Source organism: Penicillium crustosum (assembly GCF_028827405.1).
Source record: "Penicillium crustosum strain IBT 35664 chromosome Unknown utg000002l_segment0_segment0, whole genome shotgun sequence".
NCBI classification, from domain to species: Eukaryota; Fungi; Ascomycota; class Eurotiomycetes; order Eurotiales; family Aspergillaceae; genus Penicillium; species Penicillium crustosum.
The window spans coordinates 7,758,271-7,778,390 of NW_026623123.1; the positions used below are offsets into that span (position 1 = coordinate 7,758,271).

At 48.3% G+C, this 20,120-nt stretch overlaps 8 protein-coding genes across 8 annotated transcripts; 5 read left to right on the plus strand and 3 right to left on the minus strand.

The window, feature by feature from the left end:
* Positions 1–2,731: 2,731 nt before the first annotated feature.
* N7487_006431 (homeobox domain-containing protein) lies at positions 2,732–4,502 on the plus strand (the record flags this gene model as incomplete). Its single annotated transcript, XM_056874178.1, has 4 exons — positions 2,732–3,321; positions 3,374–3,511; positions 3,571–4,199; positions 4,264–4,502. The coding sequence occupies 4 exons, from the start codon at positions 2,732–2,734 to the stop codon at positions 4,500–4,502; spliced, it is 1,596 nt and encodes a 531-aa protein (XP_056731898.1).
* Positions 4,503–5,644: 1,142 nt separating this feature from the next.
* N7487_006432 (putative copper resistance protein Crd2) lies at positions 5,645–6,128 on the plus strand (the record flags this gene model as incomplete). Its single annotated transcript, XM_056874179.1, has 3 exons — positions 5,645–5,804; positions 5,866–5,961; positions 6,026–6,128. 3 exons carry the CDS (start codon positions 5,645–5,647, stop codon positions 6,094–6,096), a joined length of 327 nt encoding a protein of 108 aa, XP_056731899.1. The 3' UTR covers positions 6,097–6,128.
* Positions 6,129–7,148: 1,020 nt separating this feature from the next.
* On the plus strand, positions 7,149–10,144 carry N7487_006433 (AP-2 complex subunit alpha; the record flags this gene model as incomplete). The annotated part of the gene is made up of 4 exons (XM_056874180.1): positions 7,149–7,600; positions 7,653–7,987; positions 8,041–9,980; positions 10,034–10,144. The coding sequence occupies 4 exons, from the start codon at positions 7,149–7,151 to the stop codon at positions 10,142–10,144; spliced, it is 2,838 nt and encodes a 945-aa protein (XP_056731900.1).
* Positions 10,145–10,406: 262 nt separating this feature from the next.
* N7487_006434 (YggS family pyridoxal phosphate enzyme) lies at positions 10,407–11,246 on the minus strand (the record flags this gene model as incomplete). The annotated part of the gene is made up of 1 exon (XM_056874181.1): positions 10,407–11,246. One exon carries the CDS (start codon positions 11,244–11,246, stop codon positions 10,407–10,409), a length of 840 nt encoding a protein of 279 aa, XP_056731901.1.
* A 1,617-nt stretch (positions 11,247–12,863) lies between these two features.
* Positions 12,864–13,154, plus strand: N7487_006435 (uncharacterized protein; the record flags this gene model as incomplete). The annotated part of the gene is made up of 1 exon (XM_056874182.1): positions 12,864–13,154. One exon carries the CDS (start codon positions 12,864–12,866, stop codon positions 13,152–13,154), a length of 291 nt encoding a protein of 96 aa, XP_056731902.1.
* Positions 13,155–13,760: 606 nt separating this feature from the next.
* On the plus strand, positions 13,761–16,568 carry N7487_006436 (histone deacetylase hosB; the record flags this gene model as incomplete). Its single annotated transcript, XM_056874183.1, has 1 exon — positions 13,761–16,568. The coding sequence occupies one exon, from the start codon at positions 13,761–13,763 to the stop codon at positions 16,566–16,568; it is 2,808 nt and encodes a 935-aa protein (XP_056731903.1).
* A 362-nt stretch (positions 16,569–16,930) lies between these two features.
* N7487_006437 (uncharacterized protein) lies at positions 16,931–17,320 on the minus strand (the record flags this gene model as incomplete). Its single annotated transcript, XM_056874184.1, has 1 exon — positions 16,931–17,320. One exon carries the CDS (start codon positions 17,318–17,320, stop codon positions 16,931–16,933), a length of 390 nt encoding a protein of 129 aa, XP_056731904.1.
* A 1,268-nt stretch (positions 17,321–18,588) lies between these two features.
* Positions 18,589–20,118, minus strand: N7487_006438 (tellurite-resistance/dicarboxylate transporter family protein; the record flags this gene model as incomplete). Its single annotated transcript, XM_056874185.1, has 3 exons — positions 18,589–18,940; positions 18,992–19,718; positions 19,773–20,118. 3 exons carry the CDS (start codon positions 20,116–20,118, stop codon positions 18,589–18,591), a joined length of 1,425 nt encoding a protein of 474 aa, XP_056731905.1.
* Positions 20,119–20,120: the final 2 nt, after the last annotated feature.

Below are 20,120 nucleotides of genomic sequence, written 5' to 3' on the forward strand. Positions count from 1 at the left end.
GGGTCTTAAGACGAAACAGCAAATAAAAAACATAATCTAATAAAATAAAATAATAAAAAGACCCAACGATCGTCCTTCCGTGGGATCGAAATCCAACGGCTCCGAGTTTTCTCCTCCGAACTCCACCTTGGAGAATAAGCGGCTTTGCACTTGGTTTACTTGGTTTACTTGGTTTACTTAGTCAATATGCATGTTCTGCTATGTAAATATTCATTCTATCCATAAGGGAAAAGAAAGGGGGAAAAACAACTGAGAACTACCAGACCTCTAGGTATCTCAAGGTCCATATTAATCCTATTAATCCCATACATCCTATTAACCCTATAAGTCCTATCCCCCCGATATCCGATACACCCGATACTCTTCGTCAGCCCTTATTGACCCACATGGATCTCACGGAAAATATCACGGAATATTTATTTGCACCATATCAAGGCCTCATTTCACCTGCGACTTGGATTGTTTCATATCATTTGTGGAGATTTCCAGGGGAGCTGAGCTGTCTCTCCAACAACTACCGAGCCATGGTACTCCATACTTTTGTACGGAGTATAGTCTCGCTAAATAGCCCCTTTGCTAATTCCATGATTTTCCTTGCGCAAGGCTCGCTTGGTGGTCTTTCCTGAACAAGCTAACCGCAGTTCTTAATCAATGGAACTATCGAATTTTCTTCGGACGAGGCTCTACAAAGACTATATCGCTCCGGTAAAACTGGACCCATTCAAGTTTCAAATGTTAATATACTTCTCTCGATATTAGTTGATATTAGATGAGCACTCCTGATCGAATTTTATATATACAAGATATATAATATAATAATAATAATATATTGGTTTTTAATCTATTTCGCCCAATTTTTTCTAATTCCCCCTTTTCCATCCATGTTAATCACCTTCGCTTCTTTCCGAGGCATCCATTGGAGATGTGGCGGGCAGCCTGCTGAGTGGCTCTTTTAGATAGCCCTGAGGGTCCGGCGTAGGGTTCCGCTTATGGATCCCTCCAGCACGCCACTAACACAGCCGACCGGTCCTTTCCACATGGCCTGGTATGCGCGTCCCGGTCTCACATCTGTAACGGTGCTCGTTTTTTTTTTTTTTTCTTTTTCTTTTTTGCTTTTTTTTTCTTTTTACTGTCTACTCCGTACTTCGTACTCGGGTACTCGGTATACAGGTCCGGGATCCCATTATAATTCCATTCCCTTCAATATATACAGAGTACATCAAGAACGAAAAAGAAGAGACATATGGAGTACAAGTAGGGGCATTGTCTCTCCCCTTTATCTTTTCTTTTCTCTCTTCCTGGGTCACGGGTCCCGCAGGACCCATATATCTTATCCCCTTTATCGTCCAAGCTTGAGCGGACTTGACGTGGTGGTTCCTAGCCTTTCTTTCAGCTTAGACAGACCATACGATTCCCACATTCCCATGGATCCATGCCCCCTTGAACATTCGTTATGGTAGAGTCTCTGGTAAGGTCTCGGTTGTTCTGTACACGGCAGAGTTTCTAGTTATTATCTTACCCCGTATTCTTTGAGTACCTGTCACATCGTATCCAGGGACGCCTTGCGGGTAAAAGGGCTTAGACCAGATATGGGCATTGGATCGGAGGCGATTTTATTCTCCGAGCCGATCCTTTTAGTTTCTGATTCTGATACTAGTCATCCGTATCGTCCCATACCATCTATACCATCTGTAACCTGATGTTTTACCAACGAGTTAACGGCTGCCGCTATGGACCATTTGGTATAAGATCTTCATCCAGGTAAATAGATCTGAGTGCTGATCTGTGGACTGAGTCTGTGATCTGTTGGACTTTCTACATTGTACTCCATATATGTACAACATTAAGTCTCACCCCCCTCAGGCCCACCCTCTGAGAATGGATTGAAGTGCACTGCCTGTATTCATTCGATCTTGGTGTTTCTTTTTGGGACGTGAATATTCTTCATCTATGTAAGCTAAAATATAAAGAAGGATACTATGGAGCACGAAGTATTATATGCCCAGTTGTATACATGGGATTTATCGGGTGGCTAAAGTGGTGGACCCTGGGGCCATTCCCTTTAATATCCCTGTATGCCCACTGTTGCCTCGCTTGGCTATTAACACCTATTTGCCTCACAGGATATCTCCGGTCGATCCTAGTCTAGCGGCATTGTGTGTCCCAGGTACCACATTTTCACTTTGGTGGATGCTTCTTTCTCAACATCTTATAGCTTCTACCCAGCTGCGTAACGATCATCAGAATCAATCGGAACCGATCTGAGATCCAGAAGGGGAAAAAGAAAAAAAAATAAAGGCTGGAGACAGTTGTCCCGCTTGACGTCTTATCCTCGTTTAGGCCTTGTTTTTTCCCTCTTTTCTCCTCTTCTGGAAGACACACCGGTTCTTCTTCACCTGACATGCCTTTTGGCGCCCTTAATCCCCTTTCTTATTTTTCTCTGAATTCTGGAACAAAACAGCTTCACCCTTTACTTTAAATTGCAGAAGAAACCCTGACCCTTTTTTTTTTTTTAACGGCGCTTCGATCAGACCCACCAACGTCTCATATCGGGGGGATTCGACCGTTTCCTTTTTGGGCTAGGATTTCTCCTATTGTTTCTGTTGACGAAAAGTCTTGACTCTACTTCTTTTCCCTTTTCAAAAGAGAATCTTGTCTTTGGTTTTATACTATCGTGGGTAAGGGCCACACACACATATATACACACACATACCCAAACCAGACCCTTACCATGTCAGTCGGCGGCCCTTGCCTTTGGTTGCCTTCGTTATCTTCGCCAGTTCCTTCGCCCCTATCTGCAGTTTCATCTCACCTATCAGCCCGAAATAGCGAGAGACTCTCTTTAGGGCCTAGGACTATCTCCCCACGGCTATCTGTGCAGAAGAAAGAGGAGCCTGGCGTTCCGGTTCCTGTGCACGTTCCTGCTCGTCCAGTGGAGATGCAGCCGACTGGTTATAAGGCTGAGAATGCCTTGAATAACCCGGTGGCACAGCCTGTCAGCATGGGTTCAGCGCCGTATTTGGAGAGAGATGTTTCACGGGACACGGTCAACCACCGGCTGGAGGCGGCGAAACAGGATATACTTCCACGTGTTAAGTTGGAAATTCCGAGTCTGAATCAGCGGGGCTTTTCGACTGTTCAGCCCCTGGTCGGGCACGGAGATCATCCTGAAGAGACGGGTGCCTCGTTTTCGGGCCCACATGACTTGAGAGACGACCACGAGAGAGAATCGACAATCAGTCCTGATGACGATAAGGATATGATGGGTAGCGATGATAATAGATCGCCTTCGATGGAGAAGAAGAAGATGAAGCGTTTTCGGTACGGCATTTTGTCTTCGCAGTACAGCGCATTGTTGCTGACAGAAGTATAGCCTAACACATAACCAAACCCGCTTTCTCATGAGTGAGTTCACTCGCCAGGCACATCCCGATGCGGCTCATCGAGAACGTCTGTCGAGGGAAATCCCTGGGTTGACCCCGCGTCAAGTACAGGTCTGGTTCCAAAATAGGTAGGGTGTTTTAACCAGCTGAATCGTCTGTCCTTGGCTAACGTGGGATGTACTGTCAGACGAGCAAAGCTCAAGCGTCTCACTACGAATGATCGAGAGAGAATGCTCAAATCTCGGGCCCTTCCTGACGATTTCGATACCACAAAAGTTCTCCGCACACCCTTTGAGGGGAAACAATCAGGTGTCACGCCCGTGGCATCTCCACAAGGCTACGGCGTTCCAAATCCAGATTTCGGGGCTTTAAGAACACTGCGTACCGATTGCTACGCCCGACCAAATGACGACGAATATCTCGTCTCACCTCTCAGCTCTGCATCGACAGCAGGAACCTACATGTCCTCAACCGGAGGACGAAATGACAGCATGTCGCAGTCGAACGTGATGTTCCGTCCTGCTGCGTCTGCTTCCATGTCCGATTTACATAGAACCATCCGCAACGATTACCCAGTCACCAGGTCAAGCAGCTTGTCCGATGCATCGGCCCATCCGTCGCCATATGCGGGGTACCCCATGCGCTTCGCGGGGCAGCCAAATCAGCCAGGTCTACCATATCTGAGACGACCCATGGAATACGCTATGCCTCGTCATCCAGGTATGGGACCCTATGACCAACAGCAATCGTTCGAGGGCTCAGTGTCGCCGACAGACACCCAAGCTTCTCACATTACCTACGACATGAACAATCTGGGTTAGTTTTCTCTCCTTCCGTCGAAATTCCCCAACCGATCTTCTAACATGGTTGTTTCTTACAGGTCCCCAACAACAAAACTACACTCTTGGAATGGGCTCTCAATTACCAACCCAAGGCCGACCCATGGCCACCATGCAGAACCTGCCAGTCACGGCCGCACAAGACTATCGGCCCTATTCATACGATACCACTGCTGGCCCAATGGGCACACCAATCCCCTACACACAAGCAAACGCCTCGACTCTGAGTCTCCCAACTTCGGAGCCATCATACAATTACCCCAATTATATTCAGCAGTGAGGGGAGCAAGACAGTGGGCTCTATAAAAAAACCATCGGCTCTCACTTGTCTGCTATACGACATCCTCGTTTTGCTTTCCACGCCTCCTCCTTCATCCCTATCCATCTCCCTCCAGCTTCTGGTTAGCTGGGTTAACCAAGGATCCGCGATCTACATCAGCGAGTTTAATCATTAATCATTCTCATAGCGTTCATCATTTCTGGTTTTTTGGGTTTCTTTTTTTTTCATTTTCTTGCCCTGTGTTATCAACTGTCTAAAATATTTTATTTGCCTGCATCTTCGTTTGATTTGTTATCCTGTTGTTCCCATTTTCGTCGCGTTTCTTTTGGTCTGGTTTGGAATCTAGCGATCATTGTCTGCGAGACAAATTGTTTAATGTTAATTGTTTCTGATCTAGCTGCATAGCCTCGGGGTGAAAGGTTAAAATGGTATAGAGATGCTACTGTGTTTAGAAGCAGACAGACCATCAAGTCTACAATTCACTTGAACCACATAAACCAGGTTTTCCTTGACATTTCTCTACTTTGATCTACTTTCCTGACACTATAAATATTTCAATATTTGATTCCTTACTCCGTGTTCCGTACTCCGTGCTCCGTACTAGTATCGGAATTTGACTCATTAAGGTCAGAGCTCCCGATGCAACTAATCAATAGTTCCCTTGCTTGCATACCCCTATAAAACCCCCCAACACAAAGCTACCCACCAACATAGGTCATCCAAATCCTGCCCATCGAATCAGAATCAAGACAAAAGTAATCAAATTCTTCTTGCCTCAACACATCCACCGTCAGGCCAGATCGCCCAGCCACTCAAGAGGCGTGTATTTGCTTGTCTCTTCAATGGGCCAATCAGCGTCCACCAAAACAGAACACCGTACCACGTGACGCCACCTCCCTCAGCCAATCAGAGCCCTCCAATTGATAATCACCACTCACCTCTGACGCATGCAGAAAGAGTATAAAACAACTTGTAGAAGCAGCGTCTTATTTTTTTTTCTCTCAGACACTCTCATCTTATTTCCAAAACAATCTCATTTCTATATCTTCCTTTCTTCAATCTTGCAAACTCACAAATTCCCTCACCTTCATCAACATCACCTCTCAATCTTCAAAAATCGACGTCATATCAAATCAAACAAAATGGTCCACCCTACTACCACCTGCTGCAAGACCACCAATGATGGCACTTGTGTCTGTGCCGCCCAGGCCAAGTGCTCCTGTGGCCAGCAGAGCGCCCTGAACTGCAGCTGCAACAAGGCTTCTTCCGAGAACACTATTTCGGGTCCCCGCTGCTCATGCCGTATGTAACTCCACTATTCTGATAATTCAGGTGAAGCTTTATACTAACATATTCGAAATAGGCTCTCGCCCAGCTGGTCAATGCACCTGTGAGCGCTCTGTCACCGAGAACCAGGCTATTGCTGGTGAGACTTGTGCCTGTGGCAGCCGTCCTCAGGGTAAGTTCTAGTTTCCTACCGATGTGATTTGTGGTTTTGAATTCCCTGCTAACTTTAACTTTAGCTTCTTGCACTTGTGAAAAGGCCGCTGCTGTGGAGTCCGCCCTCGAGGTTGACTTCACTGGCCGTGCTTAAGTGTCTTGATTCACTTATATCTTTGCTTTGATAATTGCATTTTTCATCCCCACCTTTTATGGGGACGTGGCGTCTTGGGCTTGGGCATTTTTACTGGTTGAGGTTGTTTGGGGTTATCAATAACTACTGAATGAGATATGAAATGAGACATTAATACTATCCAATTTTCACTACTCCGTACAACATATATAAATACCAAATGCGAAGAATCGACAATAACATGTAGGCTTCTTGTTCAGTGTACTAAAACCCATCGAAATGGACTGGGGTGGTTTTAAAATGAAAATCTATATACTGCTTAAATTAGACTTGATACAACGTATCGAGCCTCAAAACTTGTTTGGAAGGGAAGATGCAGGCCGAGGGAAATATGTTGAGAGAATTATAAACTAGCCTCTTTCCTGAGTGTTTTCACTATGTATTTTTTTATACCCATGGAATCAGTCTGTTGAGATATAGTTTTCTGTCTAGACTAATGAATAAAACTACAACTCATACTTACCCTTTGTACTGCCACATCGGATCAGTATTCCTCCGCCGCCACATACACACACCGCCACAGCGGAACCCTGGCTGATCGACAGCGGAAGTGACCCAAATGAAATACGGAGCGGACAAGTTACGGGGATGGACTCATCTCGACTTCGCGTGTTGCTCGGCTTATTTATCCTAGGATCTCTAAACTGGACGCTATTCTGTATGTTGCTGCGGTTCAATCGGATACCTCCGGCCCACACCAACCAACCACTGCTGACAAGCTCCCCCAGAATTCAACTCCCTCACACCACACCCAACCCCCTGTTTTCCAAGGAGCTTCCACGAGGCCGGAAATCCATCACCCGCCACGCTGCACGGCCAATGCCCCATAATCCACACACCAGCATAACCGGGACATGGTTGTGTGACGTTGTGCGTCCGATCGCGAACCCCCTGAGGTGATAATCCCGCGTGGCATGCGAGGGCGCACCTCGACCGAAACCCCCGCCATACCATAGTCGTCTATTCTTTTCACGTCGGTGGGCCGATAAATACACTACACTATCACCGTCGCCATGTCGTCCATGCGAGGGCTTGTGCAGTTCATTGCTGATTTGCGGAATGCCCGCGCTAGAGAACTGGAGGAGAAGCGCGTGAATAAGGAACTGGCCAATATTCGGCAGAAGTTTAAGTCTGGCAATCTGAATGGTTACCAGAAGAAGAAATATGTTTGCAAATTGCTATATGTCTACATTCAGGGTTATGATGTGGACTTCGGCCATCTTGAGGCCGTTAACTTGATCTCTTCGCCTAAGTACTCTGAGAAGCAGATCGGATACTTGGCTGTCACGTTGTTTTTGCACGAAGAGCATGAGTTGCTTCATTTGGTTGTCAACAGTATTCGGAAGGATCTGCTCGATCATAATGAATTGAATAACTGCTTGGCTCTGCATGCCGTGGCCAACGTCGGTGGCAAAGAGCTTGGAGAAGCCCTCGGATCGGAAGTTCACAGGCTGCTCATCTCGCCGTGAGTTTGGGACGTTCCTTGTTTTATTTATGAGTATTCTAACATTTTCCAGTACCTCCAAAGCTTTCGTCAAAAAGAAGGCTGCTTTAACACTGCTTCGGTTGTACCGCAAATACCCCGGCATCGTGCGAAACGAATGGGCCGAAAGAATCATATCGATCATGGATGACCCTGACATGGGAGTAACGCTCTCCGTCACCTCTTTGGTCATGGCGCTAGCTCAGGACTTGCCAGAAGAATACAAAGGCTGTTATGTCAAGGCTGCGCAGCGATTGAAGCGGATTGTGGTTGACAATGATATCGCCCCGGACTACCTCTATTACCGTGTACCATGTCCATGGATCCAGGTTAAGTTCTTGCGCCTGTTGCAATACTATCCCCCATCAGGTATGTGTAGTGCCGTGACACCTTATAACTCAATTTCTCACACATAACTACAGAGGACAGCCATGTTCGCGAAATCATTCGAGAATCTCTCTCCCAGATGATGCAAGCTGCAATGGAAACTCCCAAGAATGTCCAGCAGAACAATGCCCAGAACGCTATTCTCTTTGAAGCCATCAACCTCCTTATCCACCTCGACTCTGAGCACACCCTCATGATGCAAATCTCTACCCGCCTAGGCAAATACATTCAGTCTCGGGAGACCAACGTTCGATACCTTGGCTTGGATGCGCTGACCCATTTCGCTGCTCGAGCTGAGACCCTTGACCCGATTAAAAAGCACCAGAACATCATCCTGGGCTCACTTCGAGACCGTGACATTAGTGTTCGTCGCAAAGGATTGGACCTGTTATACAGCATGTGCGATACCAGTAATGCCGGCCCTATTGTTAACGAGCTTCTGCGATACCTGCAGACTGCCGATTATGCCATTCGAGAGGAAATGGTACTCAAGGTCGCCATTCTTACCGAGAAGTACGCTGCCGATGCACAGTGGTACATCGACATGACATTGAAACTGCTTTCACTGGCAGGCGAACATGTCAACGACGAAGTATGGCAACGAGTGATCCAGATCGTGACCAACAACGAAGAATTACAAGCTTACGCAGCACACACCCTGCTGGGCTACCTGAAGTCCGATTGTCACGAAAGCTTGGTTAAAATTGGTTGCTATGTCTTGGGCGAGTACGGCCATCTAATCGCCGAAAACGCAGGCTCGAGCCCCATTGAGCAATTCCTGGCCCTGCAGGCCAAGATGTTCTCCAGTTCCGACAACGCGCGGGCCATGATCCTCTCGTCGTTTGTCAAGTTCGTGAATCTGTTCCCCGAAATCAAACCTCAGCTCTTGCAAATCTTCCGCCTGTACAGCCATTCTCCCGATTCCGAACTGCAGCAGCGAGCATTTGAGTACCTGTCGCTGGCGACTCTCCCGACCGACGATCTGCTGCGAACAGTCTGTGATGAGATGCCGCCATTCTCGGAGCGAACCTCCATCCTCCTTTCCCGGCTACACCAGAAGACGGCCGGTGCAAGTGAGAAGAAGACCTGGGTTATCGGTGGCAAGGACGCGAATGCGGACAAGCAGGAAATGCTCTTGGCACAGAACACCGGTCTCAAACGCACTTTCACGACAATCGTTCATGGCACGCGCACTGGGTCCGGCAGTACTCCAGCCAGCCCGGCAACCGCGTCCAATGCGGCCAGTGCATCGGGCGACTTGGCAGGCCTGGATCTCAGCGGTCCATCAGCCCCAGCTCCCAACATGGCCAGCGCCGCTCATCTGACTCCAGAATGGGACATCGGCTACAACCGACTGTTCTTCTTGCGCGAGGGTGTGCTTTTCGAAGACGCACAGATCCAGGTCGGACTGCGCTCGGAGTACCGCGGTCCTATGGGTGTCGTGAAGATCTACATCTCCAACAAGTCCACGTACCCCATTGGCTCTCTGACAACCACCATCGACAACCCGGCCTCTCCTCAATTGAAGATCGACACAAAGAACCTACCCGAACCAACAATCCCGGCCGCCGGGCAGACACAGCAGACTCTGTTCTGCACCGCCCATGGCCCCTTCACGGCTGCACCTACCATCCGTATCTCATACTTGGCCGGTGCTCTCCAGGCCTACACACTCCAGCTGCCTGTGCTGATGCACCGCTACATGGAATCCTCGTCTCTATCAGCGGATGAATTCTTCAAGCGATGGCGCCAGATTGGCGGTGGCCCGCTGGAATCCCAGAAGACCTTTGGCTTGCTGAGTAAGAACAAGACCATCAACGAGAGATTCACTCGGAAGATTGTCGAGGGATTCGCATTCAAGATTTTGGAAGGTGTCGATCCAAACTCTCAAAACATTGTTGGATGTGCCGTGTACCAATTCGAGGGTGGTAAGACGGGCTGTCTGCTGCGGCTGGAGCCCAACTACGAGAAAAAGGTATGCACTAGAACTACTCCAACTCATTTCATCTTGCTAACTCTATTGTTCAGATGTATCGCGTCACTATTCGTGCCACTCAAGAAGAGGTCCCGCAGTCACTGGTCAGACAGATGGAGGTGAGGCTGGCGCAGGGCATGAGAGCAGACGAAGCCTTCGATTAGGGCGTCTGCAGGTCATATGGAAGCATTCATGTATATCTCTAATTGGTTTACCAAGTAAAATATTAGCAAGTGTTCCTGGTGGAACATCACATCTCTTTGTGTATAACCTTGGCAGTAAAGCAACAAATAGAAGTGTTATACATACGGTACACCTAATGATCAACATTCTCGGTGGTGATAACCACTAGAGAAGCCCAACTTTTTAAAAGTCTACATGTAGTCTCCACGAAATCGTAACTCATAACCACCCCAGCCCGTAAACTCAAACAACACTCGCCTCCGCCTTCGGCGGCCGATCCCCAAAGATCGTAGTCCCAACCCTAACCTGATCACTACCCAGAGCAATCGCCCCCTCGAAATCAGAGCTCATGCCCATACTAAGCTCCAACTCAGCCTCATCCCCAACCAACCCAAGCTCCTTAACAACTCGATCCCTCGTCTCCTTCAAACAAATAAAATCCTCATTCTCATTCTCCACCGTCGTCATCCGCGATCTCGCAATAGCCCCGATAGTCATGAAACCCTGCAACTTAAGCCGGGGACACTGTTCCCGAACATATCGACAAAGCGCTGCCGCCCCAGCGGGCTCAACACCAGCCTTATTCTCCTCGCCAGACGTATTAATCTGAACATAGATGCGCAACCTCCCATCCTCGTCATGGTTCGTAGCCGCCATCTCAGGACCCCTCTCACCCCATCCCTTATCTAGCAACTTCGCCTTCTTCTCCGAGTCCACACTCTCCACAGCCCACAGCCCGCGCACGTCCCGCGCAAGCGTCACACATTTGTTGCTCTGCAGCCCGCCGATGAAATGCCATTTAATGCTTGCAGGTAGCAGGCGCGATTTCTCGAGTAGTTCTTGAAGGTAGTTCTCACCGAAGTGGAGTTGCGATCCTGGGGCTTGGTGCAGTGCCAGTGCGTCGGATGCGGGCTTGAGCTTGGAGACCGCGACAAGTCGGATTGGTTTGCTGGGAATTGGGGATTGGAGGGCGGCTGTGTTCACTCGCGCGCGCACAGCTGTTAGGTTTGAGAGGAGTGCACTGGCACGTGCTGGTGTTGCCGGGGTCATCGTTGGAGTCTCGGACGGTGTGTTGGTTGTCATTTCAGGTAAGGTGGGGTTGTTGTTGGTGTTTGTGGCGATTGTGATTGTGATTATTGATATTGATCGATTCGTTGGGGTGGTGTGGTCCTTTTTGAGAACTCGGTATTGCGAGTTTGGGGATTAAGTATGAGTTTAGGTGTGGATTGCAATGATATGTTCAATCAATTGAGTTGATGTAAATTAAATCCGAGCTATGGATAGAAGGTGTGCTTTCTATGAGAGCCTCAGGCACCAATTTCCTCGGAAGGTGTTCCGACACACGTGACCATGCTGCACCGCCACAGGCCATGCGCCTCACACTTTATTTCACTTTTCCGTTTGCGTCCTTGACGATTGACGGTGAGGTCATCTATCTCGATTTACTGAAGAATCTCAATGACATTCAAACTCTAATTTTTTTTCCTTCGGCGCTAGACGAGACAAGTCATCCGGCAGGATATCCCGATGTGAGATCCTGGCGGCAAGCCAGACAGACCTTTGCTCCAATCGCGGATCTGCATGCTCGGAAAAGAGACCCCTGCGGAGCGCCGGGTATGGGCGGATCCCCCAGTTCGTCTCAACCTGTCAGGGCTGACTGGCTCTCGGGTGTTCTTGTCGATCAACTTTGTCGCCGTGAAGTTTCAAACTACCTCCTTTGATGCAGGATTTTGATCTCTATTTTTAATGTTTCTGCATGATTTTATTTCTGGCACTGCCTTTGTTAAGCCTGTTGAAACAAGACAATAACCGCCTTGGTTTTTTTTTTCGGTCTCGCTTTCTTCAAAGGCCAATCCCATTTTCATTACCTCACCTTGTGACCCCCTGTCCCCATCAGGGCGCCAAGTTTGCTGCCTAAATGGTTAATTAAGAGTGGCTAGTCGACATAATTCTAGACTATACCTCTCCAAAGGCAAAAATTAGTGGTACCAAGCCCCATCCCTCGGCGAGAATACGACTTGGTGTCAGATGTAACCTGTAGCTCTCAGCCGACGGATGGGGTAAGGTCTAGGCAAGGTATAAGCCCACTAATGAGATATATAAGCCCACAGAGTAATAATATGATTATAATAATACTTGTGGACCACCTGGGCATAATAATCAAAAAGGTTTCTTTGACGTCAGCTCCAATCAATAGCCGTGGTTCCATTCATAGACACGGTCAATGACTATTTACTCATCATTACATGAGGCAGCCTAGAAGAATTTAAAGACCTTCTCGTCTACCCTCCTCTATATCAGATTCTTTTTCCTGCTGATCCCTAACATCTTCAACTTCAACTCTCCCCATCTCATCACGTCTCATTTCAGCTGGTCTGAACAAGCCTTTCAAATCTCCGAGCATCTCGACATCATCAGCTACAAAGCATACTTTCCCGAAATTTCCGATTAGGCTCTATTAGCTACTCCGGTACAATATTGGGCATTTGAAATCCTCATTTCGTTGCCAATACACCATCATCAATATCCATCTCACATTCACTCTGCTCGACGTATTCTGAAACCACCTCGAGATCCATACCATCGTCCAGCACCTATTACTATTCGACTACCAAAACGCACTGCGGGTACCTGTGGGACACCCCGCAGCAGTCAACAGTCAACTACCACTTTGAAGAAAAGCATACAACAAAGGCAACCATGTGCCGCCAATACTTCACACTATACGAATGGTGCCAATGCGAAGAAGATGCCGGCAACAATGTCTGCGCCGCTCACCGCCGGAATGGTTGCCCAGGCGTCAGCATTGAGACCGTGCATATGCACTGCTTCTGCAACTCGCACGCCACACGTGGCTTCAAGTCCGAGAAGGAGACCCGCAAGAAGGAGCATAAGGTGCGCCGCCGATCTGAAGATTCCCTTGGTGAAAAAGATTCTTTCGGGCGTCGTTGGTATCAGTGGTATCAATGGCGGGGTCTGCGGTCGCGTTAGTGACGACATTTACATTTGACTATTTTTTTACACTATTCTCTGTCTTGTCTTTTTTACAGCTTTGGTGTTCGGGATTCGGGGTCTTGGTTTAGATCTTGGGGAAATGGAATTCTGCGGGTTTACAGTGTTCCATCACGTGGATGCAATGATCTAGATGATCTGCATGAAATTCGATTCTTGTCTTTATTGAATTCTTTTTATTCTTATTTTATATGAGAGACGAGGTCTAGTAGACGCAGAGAGAGCATGAAGCATGGTTGTGGATTGTTACAAAAGCTATGAATAAAATGATGTACCTAAAACAATGAGATCAAAGAAGATCATTAAATTCATACATATTTAAACAATAGAAACAATAGAAATAGCTGTAGAAATATAAGAATGTTCGCATGTCGTTGTTCTATGGTCTGGTGATCGACCGAACCCTTGCCCCATGTGGCTTAACCCAAACATGTGAATCCCCACCCTTCCTTTGTCTCTTTGTTTCTTTTGTTTCCCCTTGCCTATTCAACGAACCTCGACCTATCATCTTTCGCCTTTGATTTCTTATTGAATGAGAAGAGACATCGTGTATTGGCCCTTTGTAGCAGAGTCGGTATCTGCAAGATGGAATACAAACACCCCTCCAGTCAGGAGGGCCCGCCACTATTCATAGACAATGGTGTCAAGAACAACAATATCGATGAGACGCATTCTGAATTGGTCGATTCTCTGAATCGCCTGACTCTGGCGACAGAGTCTCCATTGCCTTCATCGCCTCGTCTCTCTCCTGTTCCATCCTATCTTCCCCCTATATCTGTTCAACCCACTCGACCTGTACCTGCTATTCCTCTACAGCCCACCCAACCTGTCTCTTTACAGTCAGGTCAATCTGTTGAGACTGTTTCGTTACAATCAAAGCAACCTGTGCAATCTGTCTCACAAACAGCTGGTTCTGTCTCTGATCGAGAGGAACGACGCAAGTCAATTGCACCACTCCAAAAGCGCAAGTCCACTGCGTCTCTTCGTTCCGTATCGCAACCGCTCAAATCTTCTTCTCCAACTCCTGATCCTTTACGCCGCACATCATTCACCTCTGCGGGGTCTCAACCCATCGCAACATCACCCGCGATGCACCCCGCACGCCTTGTCTTTAGCCCGGCCCCAGAAGCTCCAATTCCGACTGCTTCGTCTATCGCCGCTGAGCACTTCTCCAAGGAGTTTGCATTACACCAATCTGGTAATGTCAACACTAAAACTGCTGTTGTTGTTCACGACGACTGCTATGGCCATCGTTACTCCCAACTTGAAGCATCAAAGCGAACTCTCGAGAGAATTGTCGAAAGACCAGAGCGCATCCGCGCCTGCGCTGTGGGCATCTCTGCAGCTTATGTTCTCCTCGGCTCTCGATATGCGGCAGATATCGCATCAAAACTAAGTTCGAGCTTCAACGAGATTGATGCCCCTTTTCAAATTATCAAGACCGATCGCAAGGTGCATCTGTCTAGTCCTGCTGTTACGGATGTTCATGGTACCCAATGGATGTCAGAATTGAAATGGATGGGGGATCTTGCAGAGTCGCGACTCATCATGGATGGAAACGAACTTGCTAGACAACGGACAGAAGAAGACGACAGCCTCGGGACAAGTGGTCCCGCCCTGAATGCCAACGACCTCTACTTATGCTCGGAGTCTGTGAATGCCTTCCAAGGAGCCCTGGGGGGCGTCTGCGAGGGAGTGGATCTTGTTTTCAAGTCTGGTCCAATCCAGCGTGCATTCGTCTGCATTCGACCTCCCGGTCACCATTGTTCAGCTAACTTCCCATCCGGCTTTTGCTGGATCAACAACGTTCATGTCGGAATTTCCCATGCAGCTACAACCCACGGTCTCACCCACGCTGCGATCCTTGACTTCGATCTTCACCATGGCGATGGGTCTCAGGACATCGCATACGATCATAACTCCAAATTACTCAACAAAACACAAAAGGCCGACTTGGCCAGAGCCGATGCCACGAAATTCAAGGAATATGAAGACGCACCCCTATATACCAAAGCAGCAATTGGCTACTACAGCTTGCATGATGTGAACTCCTTCCCTTGCGAGAATGGCGAGCGTGACAAAGTCATGGGTGCCAGCCTGTGCGTCGAAGCACACAATCAGTCCATCTGGAACATTCATCTCCAACAGTGGGCCGATCTTGATGAGTTCTGGAAATTGTACGAGACCAAATACAACGCATTACTCACCAAAGCCCGCTCATTTCTTCGCGAGCGCACGACAGAACTCAACCAAGAACGAAAGGAGAACCCGAATGCTCCACTTCCCAAAGCGGCAATCTTTATCTCTGCTGGGTTTGATGCCAGCGAGTGGGAAGGCAATGGCATGCAACGCCACAGCGTGAAGGTGCCAACTGAGTTCTACGCCAAGTTCACTGCGGATGTCATCTGCATGTCACAAGAGGAAGGCCTCGGGGTGGAAGGGCGCGTCATTAGCGTTCTCGAGGGCGGCTACAGTGACCGCGCGTTGTCCTCTGGTGTGCTCAGCCATCTGTCAGGTCTGAGTGAGAACTCAGAGTTCAAAAGTGAGTGGTGGTCTCAGGATAATCTGAGAGAATTGGATGCCATCATGGCTCCAACACCCAGCAAAGGGCGCAAAAAGAGTGCCGCCACCTACCTGACAGCCACCAAGTCCTTTGCAGCAAAGGTTGTCGCCCCCGGAAGAGACCGCAGGTCCACCGGGGACCTCGATGCCAACATCGTCGCCGCCCCTTTGCCGGAAGTGAGCTGGGCGGTGGCCACCGGGGAGCTCTCGAAGCTCATTATTCCCGATGGCCGCCAGACCCTGAGCTGCCGGCCGGCGGAGCTGAACCGCCAGCGACGAGAGCAGAGCGCTCAGGATGGGGGTCTCGGCCTCATCCTCCCCGCCGAGAAGGGGCGCCAGCTGCGCGCGCGCAAGCCCAAGGAGCCAACCCCCGTGCCCACCACCCCTCGCCCTGCCACCCCACGACGCCAGGCCCGCAAGGGCCTGAAAACCCCAAAGACTACCACTGCGGCCACGACCCTCCCTGCTGCCGCGCGCGAGGCCTCCCCGTCTGTGGGTGCCTCCCGTCGGAAGAGCACCAGTATGACGCGCGCGGAAACTCCACACCGGGGTGTCAGCCCCTTGAACCTTCCCCCAGTCCCACAGATTCCAACTTCCGTGGGGGGAGTCAAGGGCGGCCCCCGGATAATTCTCAACATGCCGTCGCGGGAGCCCGGTCGTGGCCGCAAGTTGTCCGGCGGTGCGGTTGACCACCACCGCCGTGGTCAAAGCTCAAAGTCCCCCAAGAAGGGGAAGAAGAAGCGTGGGAGTAACTCCGGCGGAAGCTCGGCTGCTTCCGCCGGCAGTTCTCCTGTGATCACGGCAAAGGATGCCGTGATGGAGGATGCTTAAATGGCAGGCATGATCTTTGTTTCTTTGTTTATTTTTTTTTTCTTTCTTTACATATTAGTTCGATACCCCGACTGACTTTTGTATAATTTATTGTTCGATTTCTCTAAATTTCTGTGGTAATTTATGTAGCTTTGTAGACTATAACGGCAGATAACGTTTTTAGGATACAAAACTCTTTGTCTTCCACTATACCTCTGCCCTGGTTCATCTCGACCTGGGTGTGCTAGATGAATCTTACGGCAAGGTCGGTGACTATTCATCCCCATTACCCGGTGAAATGCCGTCTAGTTTCCCTGTATCTATTGTATCACCATATGGAGTTATTAACAGAGAAAATAACACACTCTGAGATCAATCACTCGTCAGAAAGCTACATATGAGTCAACTGTCAATGAGTTGAGCGCAATATCACAGGCCAACTCCCCATCGTACTGGTCCCCACCAATCCACAAAGCCACCTGATACCACCAGCTGTTCTTTCCATATCTCATTGCAGTCGTAAAATCCCAATATTCAGGATACCACCCCGCAGATTCCCAATCAAGAAAACCAGATAGATGGCCATCATCTCCGAGGATAATATTATGAGCCTTGAAGTCACTATGTGTGAAAGTAATCCGATGGGGGTATTTGCGAATTATATTTGCCTGTGTTAAAGCTTGGGTATACTCTGCAGCTGAATCGAAGCCATATCCAGAGGCAGGGCTTAAGAGAGAATTGTGAAGTTCTTCTTCATCTGTAAGCGGACCCATTATATAGTTAGGCACTCTTGTGCTTCGTAACGAGGTACCCAAAACAGAGCAAATATTTTAGTTTGGGGTATAAGGCGAGGACCAAGTACGCATAGAGGTGACACATTCTTTCAGCTCGAAGAGCCACGGTTGTTCTAGTTCAACCTGTAAAGGGTCGAATGAGTTCTCAAGTGGTGTTTCGGGTAATCTTGTCATCAATATTGATAAAATGTGCTCCCCGCAAGATAAAACTTTAGTAACAGGCATTCCAGCAGCTCGCGCCATTTGCATCGCGGTGGCTTCCTCTGGACTCGTTCGATCTGTCTACTTTAAGACCAATCCAAATGGCAATCGTACAATGCTTGAATTGAATGGTGTGTTGAACCATGAATATAACCAGCTGGAAAATTGATACAGTATCTCATGGAATAGACCATACACTCTGCGTCTCGTTTTGCACGGAAGAGCTGGGGTTTCAGGTGTCGTTTGACATATTGTTAACTGCATCGGTTGAGGCCAAGTGAAATTTGGCCGCAGGAAGAATGGTGTCCATGATCCGTACATTGACGGGGCAGGAGCTCCAGGGGGGCGAGGGGGGTTATACTCGCTGGGGACGTTGCACCTTCCAGGAATATGATTTTAATAAGATCATCGGTCTACCGCTCCAAGGTTCTCAGTCCCTTCCCATGTTTAGATGGGTTTAGATGCAGAGAGGTGGGGAAGAAACAATCTATATACTCTAGGGCTTGGTAAGATCTTGCCATAGAATTCCAAATATACATTAGCTCTTTGTGAAATAGTAGTGTTTCATATATTTATCTAGGTTATGGCAAATTATAGTACATATCAACTCATTCTCATTTGAACATATTTCGGTTATGACTTGTGATATCTCCTTCTTCATACAATGCCCAAGGTGTATGCAGCTTATATTCTATGTCGTCGAATAACAAATAAAAGCGCAATCTTTCATCAAATGGGCCTGTGGTTTAGGGGTATAATACCCGCTTCGCACTACAACAGTGACTTGCGGGGGTCCCGGGTTCAATTCCCGGCGGGTCCATTCTTTTTTGCTTTTGTTTTTTTTTTGCTAGTTATATACGGAGTATAATATATCTTCGTTTTATTTTATTAATTTTTGTTTTGTGTAGGTGGTATTGGAATTTATGCTATATAGACATTATAATAACTTATGTTTTCTTTCGAAGTGTTAGGGTTTTGTGGGTTTTATATAGAACACACATGGATATATAATAAGTGTTGTCCATATATATATATTGTGCACCTATCTATGTATGCCCTAAAACCTCTGCCGCAGCCACAGGTTTAACCCGAAGAATCTCAAATCCACCCTCATCTCTATCCTCGCCTTTCTGGGGCCACAGGATTTGTCGCGTCAAAATGGCTCGAATCATCATATAGCACACAAAAAAGTACATCAACACCAACGGTAGTATCGCCACACACCCAACAATTTCAATAGGCTTGCAGGAGAATGCCTTGCCAATAGCAAAAGTAGCAGTAATCAAGGCAGTATTAGGGAAGACAAACGAGAACCAGGTCATTGAGAAGACCATGCGACCATGTCCAATCGCCGACCAATGGGCTGCGCTTGCAATGATGAAGAAAAAGATGGCCAACCTAGACAAGAGTTAGCCGAGTAGATAGAAACAACCAAAAAGCCGAACATACCCCCAAAGCCAAAGACACGAAAAATCAGTAACAATCTTCAACACATCGGCAGCCAGCTCCCCATTGCCCATAAAATCGGCCGGAAACGACCTCTTCGCCCCAGCCGCCATATTCACCAGCCCCGCAACCGTAAATCCACTTGGTCCCACAGAAACAAACATACCAGGACGGATATTTTCCCTCGGCAGCTTCTGCGTCATCAGTCGGTAGATGAAGGCCGAGTAAACCATCAATGAAACCAAAAAACCAACTCCCTGGATAGTCGTGCCGCCAATGATAACCGGCAAAGACTGCGACGGTTCCAGCTTTGCACTGAGGATCCCTGCATGTGGGCCAATGATCAGCATCGGGTAAGCAGGGAAAATCCAGATAGGAGTCATCTGCGCGATGGTGAATGTCTGCGTCGACCAAAGGAGGAGATAGATTCCAGCCGAGAACATCACAGCTAGAGTGGCATCGATCCAAAACAGAATACAGACTGCGCGCATCAACCACGGACCCGTGTTCTCGGGCCCGTATTGCGATACGTTGATTAGGATTGTGCCGAAGGATACTATCGATGCGGGCACGAAGAGAGACTCTGTTGGGTGCTTGAACGATGCCTTGAACGTATATGGATAATGATAGAACCGAACAAACAAGAGAGCCCAGATGAACAGATACAAAGCGATATTAACCAGGAAGACAACGACCCCAATCGTATCCAAGCCCTTAAACCGAAATGGAACTAGTCCCCTGTTAGCCATGTTCCACCGAACAGAATGAGATCGACTATGCAGACCTTGATACAAGACATTAGCTAGCCCACCAGTAGCCATAGTCAACGTAAAATATGCCCACGTAACATGACGAATGCGCTTCTTCCAGCTCAGCTCCCCAGAAACAGTGCGCTTGAGCCCAAACAGGCCCAGTCCGTTATACTCTCGGCATGCAGTGGATTCCTTATCCGGCTTGGTTTTCACAGTAGCCCGCGAAGAGGCTCGCTGCAGTGCAGCATCTAAGGCAGATGAATGAGCCTCGCGAATCCCACCACTGGGACTTTCTTCAACGGTTCCGAGGACCGAGAGCGCCCGCTCGGCATCTTCTATCGTTGGAGTTCGGTACCCGTCTTCGCCGGGAATTCGCATAT